Below are 14963 nucleotides of genomic sequence, written 5' to 3'. Positions count from 1 at the left end.
TCCTTGGCATCGACTCCGCTAAACTAAGCTTGTTGTGTTTGGCACTCAGTGTACATATTCCACGTTTTGGTCGACACCATTTCTTTTTTTCCAAGATTTAGAAAAAAAACGGGAATAAGTTTAAAAGAAGAAACGAAAATTCAATGCAATAAATTTTATTACGTAAACGTTTCGACTGAGCAATGCTGGTCTTCACAGTACTGAAAATTGGGTTGAGTTATTAATTCGCGTTCCCAGTTTGTAGGTCGAAAGTAATCAGACGATTACTCAGTGATTGACCTTCTGCCACTTTTTACCAATAAGAAGCTAATCCAAAACCAACAGCGACTTGCGCACGCACGTTCCAGCGGCTTAGTGTGTTGGATGAAAAATGTTTTGAAACCTGATTGGTTTATCTCGCTGTTTGAGATAGTTGTGATTGACGAGATGAAATTACTTATGGTAACGTGCCAATATTCAATCAGTACTGGAGAGTACTTTCCACACTTCTTAAGAGTACCAGTCTATTCTTTGGTAAGCTATTTAATTGCCAAAGCCCTGATCTCAATATTCACACGACCACAATGTGCCTAGCTCGCAAGATTTATTTTCAAGCACGCCACTTCAGTTCGGCTATTGCGAGTCTCAAGCGCGTCAGAGGCTGTCACCACGACGAACATCCTTTTTGAAGTTGAAATTTTCCGATTGTATTGATAGGATTGTAAATGTACATCGTTCTTTCAGCACAGAGTCAACGACGTACATCTTAAATTTCACGTGACTTTTTCGTTGACTAAACAGTAATAATTTCAGATAAATGATTAATTCTTCGTATGACAGGCACCGATTATCCATTTTCGGGAATGCGTTTAGAACAAGTTCTTCTATTTACTCTGCTCCTGTAGATTCTACTGACACTATGTTCATAATTGGGTCTTGGGTGGTACTGGAGTGTCTTCTGAAAATTAAGAAACATGCAAGAAGTAAGAGAAAAGTACAGGTAGAGAAACGTAACCAAACGTAACAATATTCAGCCCAGGCCATTTCATCAAGAATACAGCTTATGAAAAAGCGTTTCACGCATGTCATCCTATGGTTTGACATAAGCTTGTAGTTCGAGCGATATTTGACGGTATTTCCATTCGGAAAGAGCTGCAGAATAAATGTATCCCTCTATTTGCGGGCTGCTTCGATAACATACAATACTAAAACAGTGACGGAAGATTATCTTAACTGTCGGTCTATTCACAGGATGCAAGGCTTGACTTGACGTCTGTAACGTTTGATCTGTTACACTAACTACAAGAAATTGAAATCAGTGATATACTTAAAATATAAGAAAGTTCGATCGTAAAAATACATAATACCCTTGCCAAACAGGTGCTGTATCATTTTTTCTCACTTATAGTTATTGGTCTAAAAGAAAGACTGCAAGCAACCAAATGTAAAGGCTTTTTGTGGTACCTAACACTATCTAAATATAATTTAAGAAGCCTGATTTTTTCCAATTACCGGTTTGCGTTTCCTCTCACTTCTCTGGTTTGGATCGTGCAACAAGCCTCTGAAGGGACGGGTGCAGCTGCGGCTGGACGTGCTGATCTGCCAACATTTACAGGTTCATGGATAAATTTCTTTACTTTCGATTCTGGGAGATGACCTAAGTCCTGAAAAACAACCAAAGACCAAAACGTTTTAGTGTTAGCTCCGTCCACTTTTACTTCTGTAGTCAGTTGACCATTCCAACCTTATACATTCAAATAATTGGTTTCATTGATTCTTGGTAAATTAGATTCAAGTTTGTTGTTGCATTGTGGCTACAATAAAGTGTCGTCGCCGTTGTTGTTATCGTCGAATTAATAATACCTCGCGATACAGGTGCGACGCTCTAACTGAGCTATGAAGCCACTGACGTTGGGGGCTGGTCATTTGTCGGTTCTAATGTTCCTGTGACGAATGAATCAACGATGAAATGATATACGTGAAATGGAACTGCGGATATGAAATCAAGTGAAGCTATGATCCTCGCAGTTATGAACATTATTTTGCAATTGCGTAAAGAAGCCTGAAAAATTCAGGACTTCAACGGGGTTTGAACCCCTGACCTCGCGATACCGGTGCGACGCTCTAACCAACTGAGCTATGAAGCCACTGACGTTGGGAGCTGGTCATTTGTGGGTTTCAATGTTCCCGTGACGAATGAATCAACTATGAAATAGATCATAAATGAACTGCGGATATGAAATCAAGTGAGGCTATGATCCTCGAAGTTATGAATGCAATTTTTGCAATTGCGTAAAGAAGCCTGAAAAATTCAGGACTTCAACGGGGTTTGAACCGGTGACCTCGCGATACCAGTGCGACGCTCTAACCAACTGAGCTATGAAGCCGGGTTCAAGTCGTTGAAGTCCTGAATTTTTCAGGCTTCTTTACGCAATTGCAAAAATTTCGTTCACAACCGCGAGGATCATAGCTTCACTTGATTTCATATCCGCAGTTCATATATGATCCATTTCATACATATCATTTTATCGTTGATCTAGACTTCAGTTTGTTGACAACTATTCACCGAAGTAGAGGTGGCTAGTTAACAATAATTATTAAATTTTTAACCTCGGATAATGCAATTCTCTTGCTCTGATTGGTTCATTCAATCTCGGTTATCAGCACATATACTGCAGCCCGCTGCAAATTGTTGAACCGTTGACCGAGAATACCTGGGGAGGAGGTAGTGTTATTTTTGGTGAGCAGAAAAACAGAGTGAAATGGCTGCGAGTAGGTTTGCAAGTTTGAGCGAAGAAAATACTACCCAGTTACTTAATGGTTAAGACAGTGAGAATACCAAAAAGTCCACGAAACAGATCAAATAAAATCAAATCAAGTCAAATTTATCAGGGGCACCCAACGAGAATATAGTTCAAAACCACTTAAACATAGCATTGTTAACCCATTTTAGTATTTAAACAGTAGATATAGGCATATTTTTATCCCCTAAAAATTTTTCATCTGTTCGGATTTCCTAGCTGAAAGTCTAGTGATCCGAAAATTATAGGGATCAAAACTTACCTTTTTGAAACTTTCAGCCAGAAAAAAGGCCCCGAAAATTCTAGGTGACCTTTTTAGGGTAAAAAACCGTTAAAAATGGGCAATTATACCATTTTTTAGTTGTTCGAAAATCCTAGGACAGGTAGGGGAGCAAGAAATTTGACAACAAAGGTTCCGAAAATTCTAGATCTCAAATCGTCTTCCGAACAGATATTTTCCGAAAATCGACGTTGGGTGCCCCTGATTTATTTAAAGCACACTTACCTAAAAAGTAACAAAAGATACACTAACCCGCAAATAGCATAAGCTAATCTAGGCAGGTAGTGTAGAAAAATTGTGAGAATAACTCAGAAAAGCTTAATATTTACAAGAGTGATAACATTTAAAGATATACCATGCAGTAATTAATGTATAAGTTAAGTATAAAAAAAAAAGAATGACTAAATTAAAACAAAAATTGTAACATGCTAACTAAACATACCACCACTGAAGTTTTTAATAAGAGTCTTGACGTCAACATAAATGTCCTCTTGATCAAGAACATTCAGTAATCTGGTCTGAAGGAATTTCTTAAAGGGTGCTTTAGTTTTTGCTCATAGAGATTCCGGTAATTCATTCCAGATTTTACAACCTATTCTGGAAAACGAGAGGCTCAGTTGCGTCAGCTTTGAACATTTTATGTGAAATGTACCTAATGTACCTTTGGATGCAGATCTGGTTCTATGAGAGTGCACAGAGTCTACTCCATCAAAAAGATTTATTTGGTTCGGGGGAGCACTTTGGCTATTTATAAATTATCGTACATAAGAGTGGCTATAGATTTGAAACAAAGGATGTCGACTGGAAGAATATTAGAGCGCACGAATAATGGGATGGCATGCTCTCTTTTATTGCGAAAATAAATTAAACCAGGAGCCCATCACCCGGAGCGTGCAACTTACCTATTTTCGTGCAACGGCGTTTTCACAAGTAAGGTTATTTTTAGATACGCCTTTCCCGCGAATTAGTTTTCAAAAGCCAATCAGAAGCGGTGCATAATTAATAATAAACTGTTATTAATTATGCACCGCTTCTGATTGGCTTTTGAAAACTAATTCACGGGAAAGGCGTATCTAAAAATAACTTTACTTGTGAAAACGCCGTTTCACAGACGCTGTATGGAAGTTGCACGCTCCGGGTGATGGGCTCCTGATTAAACATAAAGCTCTTTTTTGGAGGATTAAGATTTTCTCCAGATTTGATTTTAAAGTTTGGCCTCATACCGAAAGACCGTAAGAAATGTAAGGATGAATTAGAGAGCGATAAATATGAAGAAGAATAGAAGTAGGAAGAACGTGTCTCAACTTTGTTGTAATACCAATTGTTTTGCTTAAGTGCAATATAATCGATGTGATCTTTCCAAGAGAGGTTGCTGTCAATCAACATACCAAGATACTTAAAAAAATTTCTTTGTTCAAGGTGTTCGTATACCGCATTGCGTTCACCTTTTATATCAAGGCGAAATGTTGTCACTCTTTGGCGAGGGTGAAATTATACGTAATTAGATTTTTCTGGTATTTTCTGGTATTTAATGTCAAAGAGGCAGTGTGGTCCAGTGGTTAGGGCGCTTGCCTTGAGATCCGGAGATCCCGGGTTCAAGACCCGCTCTGACCACTCGTTAAATTTGTTCCTGGTTGTCCCTGGTTCAACTTCCCGGCTGCACTTGTAAATAGCCAACTGGTTTGCCTCCGGCCAGTTGGGATTCTTAACAGTTGTAGTTGTTGTGTTCTGTTGTTTCGTTGATTGTGTTTCATTGGCTCTGAAAGGCCCCTATGGGGAGCGGTCAATTAAGTATGTATCGAAACGTCAGCTTCTAGAATCTCTGTACGGTGGTCAATTTACATTATCAACTCCGTTGATAAACCAAATTTTTGTATTATTGTAATTTGTTAGCTAACAGCCAATCACATACAGATCAGAAATCCTACAACTGCAGTGGAGTCAGCGGCAGTTTTACGAGTTCTCCTTTAAGAGTTTGAAAACATCTTGAATAAATAATAAAGTAATTATTGAATTCGGCTTTCGTAGGATATGAAGAATTCCGAAAGAAACAATTCAAACTTAACCGAAACATGATGGCAGGAGGCAACCAGTTAGCTATTTACGAAACGTGGTAGAGTTGAAACCAGGTGAACCGGAAACAAATCCAAATCAGAGGTTAGAATGAGATTTGAACCTGGGGCAACCTGGGTATGCAAACTACTGTACCACATCGCCTCCCTAATGATCCGCAATACAACTGACTTTAAAGGAAAGAAAGTGTACATACCCTTATTCTTTCGTATGTATCTCCAATAATACCGATGAATAAACTTAATACAACGTATATGAACAGTGAGATAAAGACGTAGAGATAAATTTTGCTGAAGATCCATATCAGATCAGGAGTCCTTGCGGTCACTTCAGCAAATGTGTTGAACAAGTCATCTCCATTGATCATCGAATAAAGGCATTCAGCAGTAATGGGCAACGTTTTGAACTGGAAGGAATTAAAACAGCAGAAAACCGCACATCACATATTTATTTTCTAAATTTTTTACTCACCTCACTAACTCCTCTAACTGAATATTATCTTGATGAATGTTGACAGATAGTTTAGATCAGAGAGTAAGAAAATATGAATGTATATAACAGAATCATTTTACCACCAAATGGTCAGTCAGATGATAAGTCAGTGTCAAGCAAGTTTGTGTCCCATTACCGGTAGTTGTCAACCTGTTGCATTCAAAGTAGTCTATTGGTGCATTAGGTGGGTGCTAAGTCATATGGATGGTGTGCACTCTCTTCTGGTTTACCTTGTGATGGAAAGGACCAAGAACAAACCATCCACAAAACATGAATCCTGCAAATAGTAGAGATACACAAACAACGAATCTCATCATACTGGGACTGGCTGCTTTAAGTGTCAGTAAAAGAATCTGCAAGTAAAAAGCATAGGAAACACTATTTCTTGAGGGACATTACAGGGCCCAGTTGTTCAAAAGCCGATCAACACTAATCCCATATTAAAAATTAACCAACAAGTTTATTTCTCTACTCCCATACGCTGTTCAATGCTCATAATCGGCAATTCTTACAATAGAATAAGTCAATCTTGAAAGAGAAAAATAAGCGAAAGAAACTTTCACCAAAAAGTTGAAAACATGAAAAAAAAAAAGTTTCTGCTAATCCTGGATTAAGTTAATTGGCGCCTTTTGAAAACCTGGCCCAGAATTGTAAACAATTTCCAGCTGGACAATGGATGTACATGTAAATGTAGGTAATCGTATGTAATACCTTCAAATAGAAGGAGGCCACTGTTGGCCACTGTATGTATGTATTCATGTTATTATGCCACTAACCATTGGGTGCAGCAGCTCATAATAAAGTTATTGTAATTCAAGATGGCATCACTCGTATTGCGTACATAACAGCCACATCATTGAATTCAAAAATAGAGAAAAAACGTTTTTGATCCTGCTATATTTGGATAAGAAGCACAAAGTTCTTGTTGCACTGACCTTAACTTTGTACTATGAAGACTAAGTTAGAAACTTAGAATATCTGTAAATCTCTGTGTATATCTGTGAGGCCCGTATCTGCTCGCACAACGTTACTTACGTTATATTTCTTGGAGTATGACAGGAATCTGAGAAGACCAATCCAAACTAACAGAACTGCTATTCCAAGAAAAATGCTGCACACATCGTAGAAATCACTGTCCTGGATCAAATTATAGAAAGAAAGTAGCCCTTAATCTGCTTAATTTTAAATTAAAGACAGAAGGAACTGTTATGAGCTACATGTATGACAATGGATATCAGGAGTCATTTAGTGTGATCCCCCGCAAAGAAAGTGGAAAATAAAGAATTAACAAGAAATGATAAATTAATAACATTACAAAAGAATGTGCATCAACAGTCTTTCTTAACTCACCTTTTGATCTATGGCCATCTTGTATACCAAGCCAATGATAGTCAGGCTGTCACTTATCATGATTACAAAAAACCACATGCTGACAAATTCTCGATAATCCCAGAAAGTAAAGTCTTCTAGAACTGCATCCTCCTTGAAAAACCTTGCAGCTTCCTTACAAAAAAGGTGCATTTAAAGGTACATTACTTATGGTGTTACACTTGCTCATAATTATAGGCACAGAATGCCGTCATTTACATAAGCATGTATATAGAGCGGTTTTCAAATGAGTGTCGTAAAACCAAAACCATAGTAATTACTTTAACCAATCAAAAAGGACGGAGACAATACAGTAAACCAATCAAAACTCGAAGTAATTACACGTAGCCGACACAAAAGGCGGGAAAATGTGCACGCGCGAGCCACAATTGGTTTTGGTTTCACTTCTGATTGGTTGAAAAAGTGGCGCGAAAAATTTGAACCAATCACTGAGTGAAGTAGATGCAAAACCAAAGTAATTCGCTAATTACTTTCGACACTCAATTGAAAACCGCTCTATATGTACGACAATTAAACCAAATGTTATTTAATCTAACAGAAGAAAAAAAAAACACTGCTTAATTCTATCTTCCCTGTATGAAGGGCATTTGATTTACCACGTTTTGGGACAGGAATACAGAATTTAATTGTTTCCTAAAACTACCTTTGAGGAATTGTAAAAGCCAAAGGATGACAAAAATGAGACTTGAAAGTTGTATAGCAAGCAGTTCCCTTTCAAAATACCTTAAGCAAGGATATCTGTTTTCCTAAATAGAGATAATAAAACAAAACCTTGGAGTGTTGCACTGCACATAACAAGCACTTTAGACCATGCTTTGTTTGCCCATTTTTTGTAATTTCTTCAGTTAGTGATACAATTTTCAACTGAGAGTCTTGTTTCCAGGCTTGGACAAAGCAACTCACCCCATCTTACCTTTGCCAATTTCGATGATCTGTACACTGATCGGACACAAAGAAACAAAGAAAGCGTGCAGATGAGGATGACAACAGCATCAAAGACAACCAATGTTTCTGTTATTACCCGTGTTCCTGTAGAACAGAAAGAAAAAATCTTCTAGTCTCTTTCAATAAAGTGTTGTGAAAGGTATCAATGGACACAGCATTAGATGGCCTTTCCCTTTCAGCTTTTGACTTACTGAGTGGATCTGATCCCTTTATGTTTCCTTTTTTGCATGGTAAGAAAGTGTTGTTCATTAAGAGCTGCACAGGCATACGTCCATCATGTTTGACATTGTCGAACAAAATCTTAAAAAAGCAGACAAGAAAATACAAAAAAATGAACTCAAACACAGAGGTAACAAATTAAATAAATAAAACTATTCCTACTGTATGTGATAGCTTTAGGCACCTTACTTAAAAAGTTCTCTATTGAATACCAATAACTCATGTTTCGCTGCAAAAGTTACGTAACTTAAGTAATTCATAGGCCCACTAACCTGCTAGTCATAGACATGAGATCTATTCTTCACTTTTTGTCACAAAGATCTTTGGGTTAATGTTTTCAAAAGATTTTGGGGTTGCCACAATGATGAAGAATAGACATGCACCTCACTTGCCAGACGTATACAAAATATGGACCCCAGGTCCACCTCAGTGGACCCGGTCCATGGACCCCTTCACTACCCCTTTATGGACCCCTCCATGGACTTGGTCCATGGACTAACCTTGTGGACCACCCCTTATTTTGTAAAGTTACAAGCAGGAAAATCTTTAGATGTAATAGAGAAGTGATACTAACCTTGCACTTACCTGGAAAATCTAAATAGGAGCCTATGACTGGGAGTGAACAACTGGCTGAGTCTATTTTTATACTACCTTTTCCGCAAGAAACAGAGACAATTTCCATTTGGTGACCCTATGACGTCAAGTTAGTTTCTTGTGATTGGTCACTGGACTCCTGCAGGAGTCTCATAATTTCGTGGAAAATTCAATCCAAAAATAAATCATGGCCTCTGAAAACGTTATCAAGGGAATATAGGGCTGTTTCTCACCCCTACACATGGGCTTCTTATAGACAGCTGCACCACCTATTTGGTGGCTCCAGAGGGATTCGTCTTTAAACCACACTTTAAATGTACATTCATCAATGCCTTCACTGGAACAAAATTTAATGAGCCCAACAGGTTGAATGAATGAATGGATGAATGAATGAATGGATGAATGAATGGATGGATGGATGGATGGATGAATGAATGACTGAATGACTGAATGACTGAATGAATGAATGAATGAATGAATGAATATGTAGTCCACCACTTCCTTAGGGGCTTTTCAGGGTCAATGAACAACACTTTGGGGGACTTTGCCACACTGCTTTTTTCTGGCACAAATGGCAGCCATGGAGTTTACCGTGATCTTAACTGAATATAACAGCTATTTTACACATTTTTTTAAAACTTTTTTTGCTTAAATTGTCCAGACAAGTGCCAAAATCACTTCTCTTTTTCATCTAAAGAATTTTCTGCTTGAAACTGTACAAATGAGGGGTGGTCCGCAGGCTAGCCGATGGACCAGGTCCACAGTGGTGGTCCATGGACGTGGGGTCCGTGTTTTGTATACATCCTCACTTGACTGGTCATGATTTGTTAGATACTGGTGCTTCAGAAGGTCAGAGAGAATTCTTCTGGTTTACCGAAGTCAGAAATATTTTGGCATGACTGATAAGTGATGTAAAAATCTTTAGGTGAACGAAGTCTGCAACAATGGGTTTGGTACAATTTGGCTAAAATATACTTGCAGATTGGCAACTTGAGAACATGGTTATGTCACAATTCAATGGCAGCTTCTAAATGGAACAACGTTGTGTGAGTGAAATCCAACTATACACAGGTTTAGGGAACAATAAGTTTAATCCTACATACCGTAATGTTCAACTGATAACAGGTAGGCCTATCCCATGCTTTGACATTTTTTAGGTTCACTGTTTTGAGATTGAACTTCATTTGAACAGTACGAAGCCTAAATTGAACACATGAACTTTTAGTAACAAAACACTTACTCAACTGAATAAATATTCTTGATAACAGTAAAAGTACCCTTGAGAGTTTCTAAAAAAATCCATGCAAACACTTCATGACAAAGCTCACCTTCCCAGATTAAAGGTGTTATTTTTTATTACTGCGTGGTCATGGTGAAAAGAACGATTTAAATCTATACATCCTGTGGAACAAGCAGAAAAGAAGAATTCAATTGAAGATATCTTGACTTTTAGTGATGAAATATGGAAGGACCGAAAAGATCTGAGTTGTACTAACAGAAGTGTTAAAGGCTCTTTCAAAGTCAACAACCACTACCCTGACCACTTTAAAAGTCCCTCACTAGATCTTCCTTGCTGAAAACCTTACTGATTGTTATTTATATGACTGATTTTTAGAAGTAAAGTTGATATGGACACCACACACAGGAGCCCCCTGACAATTTGCTCGATCACATGACATCTGTAAAAGCCTGAAGTTGCTTCTTTCAGAGCAGCCTGTGACCTTTCTTATATATAGTCCGGTGTATGCTCTTGAAGTTTTCCAATGTGAGGGAACTGTGAATTCATCTATATTGTACGTTTATACAGTTAGGAGTCTTTCAACAGCTGTTTCATTGTCATATACAGTGGAAGTCTAAGGGGAGATCTGGTCACACTGTATCCTCTCACGTCATCATCAAAAGACTACTTTCTGCTAACCCTTTAACTCCCAATAGTGCCACTTATAGATTTTACTCTGTCTAACGCCAGACGATTTTACTCGTCAATGGGGAACCCCACGGGGCTGAAAGGGTTAATGTTTAACAGTCATGCTACTGATGAACAGTTTCAGTTTCAGTGTAAGTACTCAATTTTTGGAGAATATTTATTACTCTTTGGTGACTCTGTCTTGCTTACATGTACTTCTTTTTTAAACACATGCCTAGATACCGGTAGTTACCTTGGTTGACCTTGGGGTCAAATTTGAAAGTGTTGTTTTCTATCCCTCCTGCAGCATAATAACTGTAACACAGACGCATGGGAGGAGGCTCAGATCCATTCACCACACCAGTATAATCATACGCACCAAGGGGCACAGTTGTTATCCGATAATACTGTCAACAAATCAAAAACAAGAATAAGTGAAAATGCTATCATAGCAAGAAGAAAAACCTTTTCCCCCAGGGTGATTATGTATAATCTGTATCAACAGAAAACAGTGAATCCCAAATAAACCAAACTAAAACATGATTGAATAGGAACCATCAGGCTCTAAGGTTAATAGGGATTGATACCTGGAATGATTATTTTTCCTATTGAGCATCCTTTATTTTCTTACTTCACGATAAAATGATAAAACTGATGTCATGGACTAACCTGTTCATGTGCATAGTGTAAATAACTGTAAAACTGTGCCCTTGTAAACACAACCAACCCCTGATCGCCATTTTTGTAGTCTTTGAGGAACAGGTGTTTTAGGGCTAGATGATTGTTTTCCAGGAATGTCACTAGTGAAAATCTATCAAATCCAAAAAGGCAAATCTGCAAGATGAGAAAATTTAACCAATAAAATCTAAGTAAGTCACAATTCACTATTATATTGTTCTGCATCATTAGCCTTTCCTAATCAAAATTGCACTGAAAACATGAAGCAATGAATATTGTTACATGATGGTCAATAAGCTTAGAGGATTCATGACAACATTTAAAACGAAAGGGACAACAAAATAAGGAATTGGGAAATGAATGGTTGGATGAAAATCATAGGTGAATCATTTTTTCTATTAAGCGATCACTTTCTTAATCAATGATGCAAGCATTCTTCTTCCCGCTGAAATTTTAATATTTAACATTATTTTGTAAAATAGATTAAAATACTGTTATCACACAAATGATAATTTAAAAACCCTAAAGGGAAAATAAATACCCCACCAATCATATGTGATCAGGATGCACCCTTAACAATGCCATACTGGAATTCCTCTTGCATATAAGTTAATGAGCGGCAGGTACAAAACACAGGTCACAGATCATTGTTTTACTAATACAGAAAGTATCCTAAACATCCATTAAAGCTAACCTAAGGCCTATTTAAGCCCAAACAGAAGTTTTTAGGTCCACTGTTAGCATTTGTAAACAGTTAAGATTGTGTCTGTATCAACTGGTAAAACAATGACCTGTGACTTGGGACCTGTGATCCATGTTTTGTACCTGGCCATTAATTAGTCTTTATAAGAATTAACTCCGGAGGGTAGTTGTCTGATCTTAAAGTCACGAGTCATCCTTGTACTGTGCGATACACTGGCAGTGAAAAAAGCTCAAGAGGGAGGGAGATGTTACCAATATCTTTCTCTATCTTATAAAAACTTGACAACATCAGCACTTGGGCTGGCCTACAAACAATATGGTTCTTAACCCCAAAAAGTGCAAGGAGATGACTTTGTGTTTTCGTAGAGTGGTGGACCATCTCCCATCAGCCTTGGCCATAGACACTAAGGCCCTTGAGTCAGCTGATGGTCATAAAGTATTGGGAGTTACAATTCAAAGTAATCTCAAATGGGATTTGCACATTAATGAGGTTGTGACTAAGGCGTCAAAGAGGTTGCATATTCTTCGTGTCCTCAAACACGGCGGAGTACCACCTGCCGACCAACTTAAGGTTTATTTTGCGCTCATTAGGTCTGTCCTTGAATACTGTTGTCCTGTGGGGCATAATGCCCTCCCTGTTAAACTATCACATAGCATCGAGCAAGTGCAGAAACGGGCCCAGCGCGCATCATCTTTCCTGCACTGCACTACCAAGAGGCCTTAGCTATTACTGGGTGTGTATCACTTCACACAAGAATGGGTTTGTGTAGCAAATTATTTAAAAAGATAAATGAGCCCGAGTCCCGTCTTCGCCATCTTGTGTCACCGACTCGGTTGTAGGTGCACAGCTGCTCCCTTCGCAACAAAGACAGACCATCCGTTATAGGTTACAAAACTGAAAGCTTTAAACAAAGCTTTTTTCCGGCGATGTGCCTTTACACTCATGACATGTAATTTGGTAATTGTGAAGAAGAGCTCCCCAAAAAACTTGTCGGCCGACTGTCGGTCAACAGTTGGCCGACAGTCGGCCGACTGTTGCCCAACTGTCGGCCGACTGTTGGCCAACTGTTGGCCGACAGTCGGCCAACTGTCGGCCGACTGTCGGCCAACAGTCGGCCGACTGTTGCCCAACTGTAGGCCAACAGTTTGTGTTATGTTTGAGGCCACACAGTGCCTCTCTCCACCCAGGTGTATAAATGGGTACCAGCGAAAATGCTGGGGGTAACCCTGCAATGGACTAGCATCCCATCGAGAGGGGAATAGAAATACTCCTAGTCGCTTCACGCTACAGAAACCGGAGATAAGCGCCGGCCTGGTGGACCTTCTAGGCTCGTAGCGGACTTAACCTTTACCTTTGGTTTTGCATTACTTCACTCAGTGATTGGTTCAAAGTTCTTGTGCCACTTTTTCCACCAATCAGAAGTGAAACCAAAACCAATCGTGGCTCGCATGTGCACATTTTCCCTCACTTTGTGTCGGCTACATGTAATTATTGCTTCGAGCTTTGATTGGTTTACTGGATTGCCTCTGTCCTTTTTGATTGGCCAAAGTAATTACTTTGGTTTTGGTTTTACGGTGCGACACTCAATTGCTTTAGTCTACAAGTTTACTACGTTTGACAGTGAAAAAGAAATGCGACAGCGGAATGGTCTCTCAATAACAAGAGCCATACTTAATACAACGTGTTTGATTGCCATGAGTTTCTTCAATGATACAGAAATAACTGACCCTGTGTTAGATCATCAATCAATTGACCATTTTACAGTTGTAGCTAAGTTACCTGGCCTAAGAATGGAGGGTGCTGGTGACCCTGTTTTGATACAAACCTTCATTCTTTTGTAATGTTAATATGGACTAATTAGCATTAGAACAACCTAATTTACAGGATAAAAGCAGTGGGGGCTGTATTAATATTGCAAGGTCACCGGCAGCTTCGCAGCCATTCATAGGCTAGGTCGCTGCGCAAACAACTGCAAAATGGCCTATTCAGCCAAAATAATTATGCACACGACATTTGGCATGATCTCCCAGCTTACCTGAATAGTTACAAGAACAATTTTTACAATCTGAAGTAACAGCTTCCATGGTTTTCTCCGTCGCGCACGAAATTTCTGTAATGGATTCATGAAGTGGTATCGAATTTTCGTCTTCATTATTTCTCTCGCACATGGCGTTGACTTGATTCTTTCCATGGGTTTCTCCGTGAGCGCATCAGTTTGTTCGTCGGGCATTTGCTGTATTGGCGAGGGTTCATCAATCGATTCCAATTTCCTGGCCGAAGATTTGGCATTGCCAAGATTTCCTTGATGTTCTTCCTCAACAGCCTCAAGGTCACTTGAATACGAATACGTACTGGATCCCTTACGATAATTATTGGCATCCGCATTTTTTGGGGAGGGGACAGGAGAGCTCATTTTGCAGTCGGAAACTCAAACCCTGAACTTAAACTTTCGAAAATTTCAGTTTGGGTGCACGGTGTCCAAGACATACACAAATTTGCAACAATCAAATAAGCGGGACTCGACTTGTTTACCAACGTGACAAATGAATGATCCACTTATACTACCCGTCTCAAATGTTCGTTGTGGGAGGGAGAATCGGAGGGAGACTGAAGGCTCTTGCACAATCATAATTAGTCAGCTGATTTTACAATGTTGACACGCGCGAACTTCAATATGGCGTCCAACGCGAAAGAAGAACTCGGTAAGAGAAGTGTTTATTTTATTTTTCTGGTAATTTCAACGTCAACTGCAATTTTTACTTAAGAGAATTATAAATGTGTTTTTTGTTATATTATGGTTTTACAGAGCTTCTTGAGAGGGTATTTCTTCGCGTTGCCTCTGCTGAAACAGATGACCAACTTGAGAAAACTGTGGAAACATTTCTGAGCCCTCTTCTTTTAAAA

At 38.8% G+C, this 14963-nt stretch overlaps 2 protein-coding genes across 5 annotated transcripts in view; one reads left to right on the top strand and one right to left on the bottom strand.

The window, feature by feature from the left end:
- Nucleotides 1–139: 139 nt before the first annotated feature.
- LOC138025091 (mucolipin-3-like) lies at nucleotides 140–14668 on the bottom strand. 2 transcript variants are annotated; one of them, XR_011127145.1, is made up of 14 exons: nucleotides 14095–14668; nucleotides 11348–11512; nucleotides 10932–11085; nucleotides 10101–10173; nucleotides 9876–9972; nucleotides 8151–8259; nucleotides 7928–8043; nucleotides 6976–7128; nucleotides 6661–6762; nucleotides 5856–5978; nucleotides 5330–5539; nucleotides 2590–2693; nucleotides 1492–1643; nucleotides 140–937 (listed from the first exon to the last, which is right to left on the bottom strand). XR_011127145.1 is itself a non-coding variant. In XM_068872357.1 (13 exons), exons 1-13 carry the CDS (start codon nucleotides 14470–14472, stop codon nucleotides 868–870), a joined length of 1902 nt encoding a protein of 633 aa, XP_068728458.1. In that variant the 5' UTR covers nucleotides 14473–14620; the 3' UTR covers nucleotides 140–867. The 2 variants fall into 2 exon arrangements, 1 of the variants encoding a protein (XP_068728458.1); XM_068872357.1 differs by lacking the exon at nucleotides 2590–2693 and having other exon boundaries at nucleotides 14095–14620.
- The window catches only part of LOC138025090 (proteasome adapter and scaffold protein ECM29-like), a 49571-nt gene continuing 49239 nt past the window's right edge, over nucleotides 14632–14963 (top strand). The window contains exons 1-2 of one of the 3 annotated variants that reach the window (XR_011127144.1): nucleotides 14632–14761; nucleotides 14866–14963. The exon at nucleotides 14866–14963 is cut by the window's right edge and continues 33 nt beyond it. Coding sequence is in view for 1 of the 3 variants with exons in the window: in XM_068872355.1 (XP_068728456.1) it covers nucleotides 14710–14761; nucleotides 14866–14963 (150 nt within the window). In the remaining 2 variants the exon portion in view is untranslated. The remainder of the gene's footprint in view (nucleotides 14762–14865) is intronic. The other 2 variants (XM_068872355.1, XM_068872356.1) reach the window with 2 other exon arrangements.

This window comes from Montipora capricornis, chromosome 11, assembly GCF_036669925.1.
Source record: "Montipora capricornis isolate CH-2021 chromosome 11, ASM3666992v2, whole genome shotgun sequence".
In the NCBI taxonomy this organism is placed as follows: domain Eukaryota; kingdom Metazoa; phylum Cnidaria; class Anthozoa; order Scleractinia; family Acroporidae; genus Montipora; species Montipora capricornis.
This window is presented reverse-complemented; position numbering and strand designations above follow the sequence as displayed.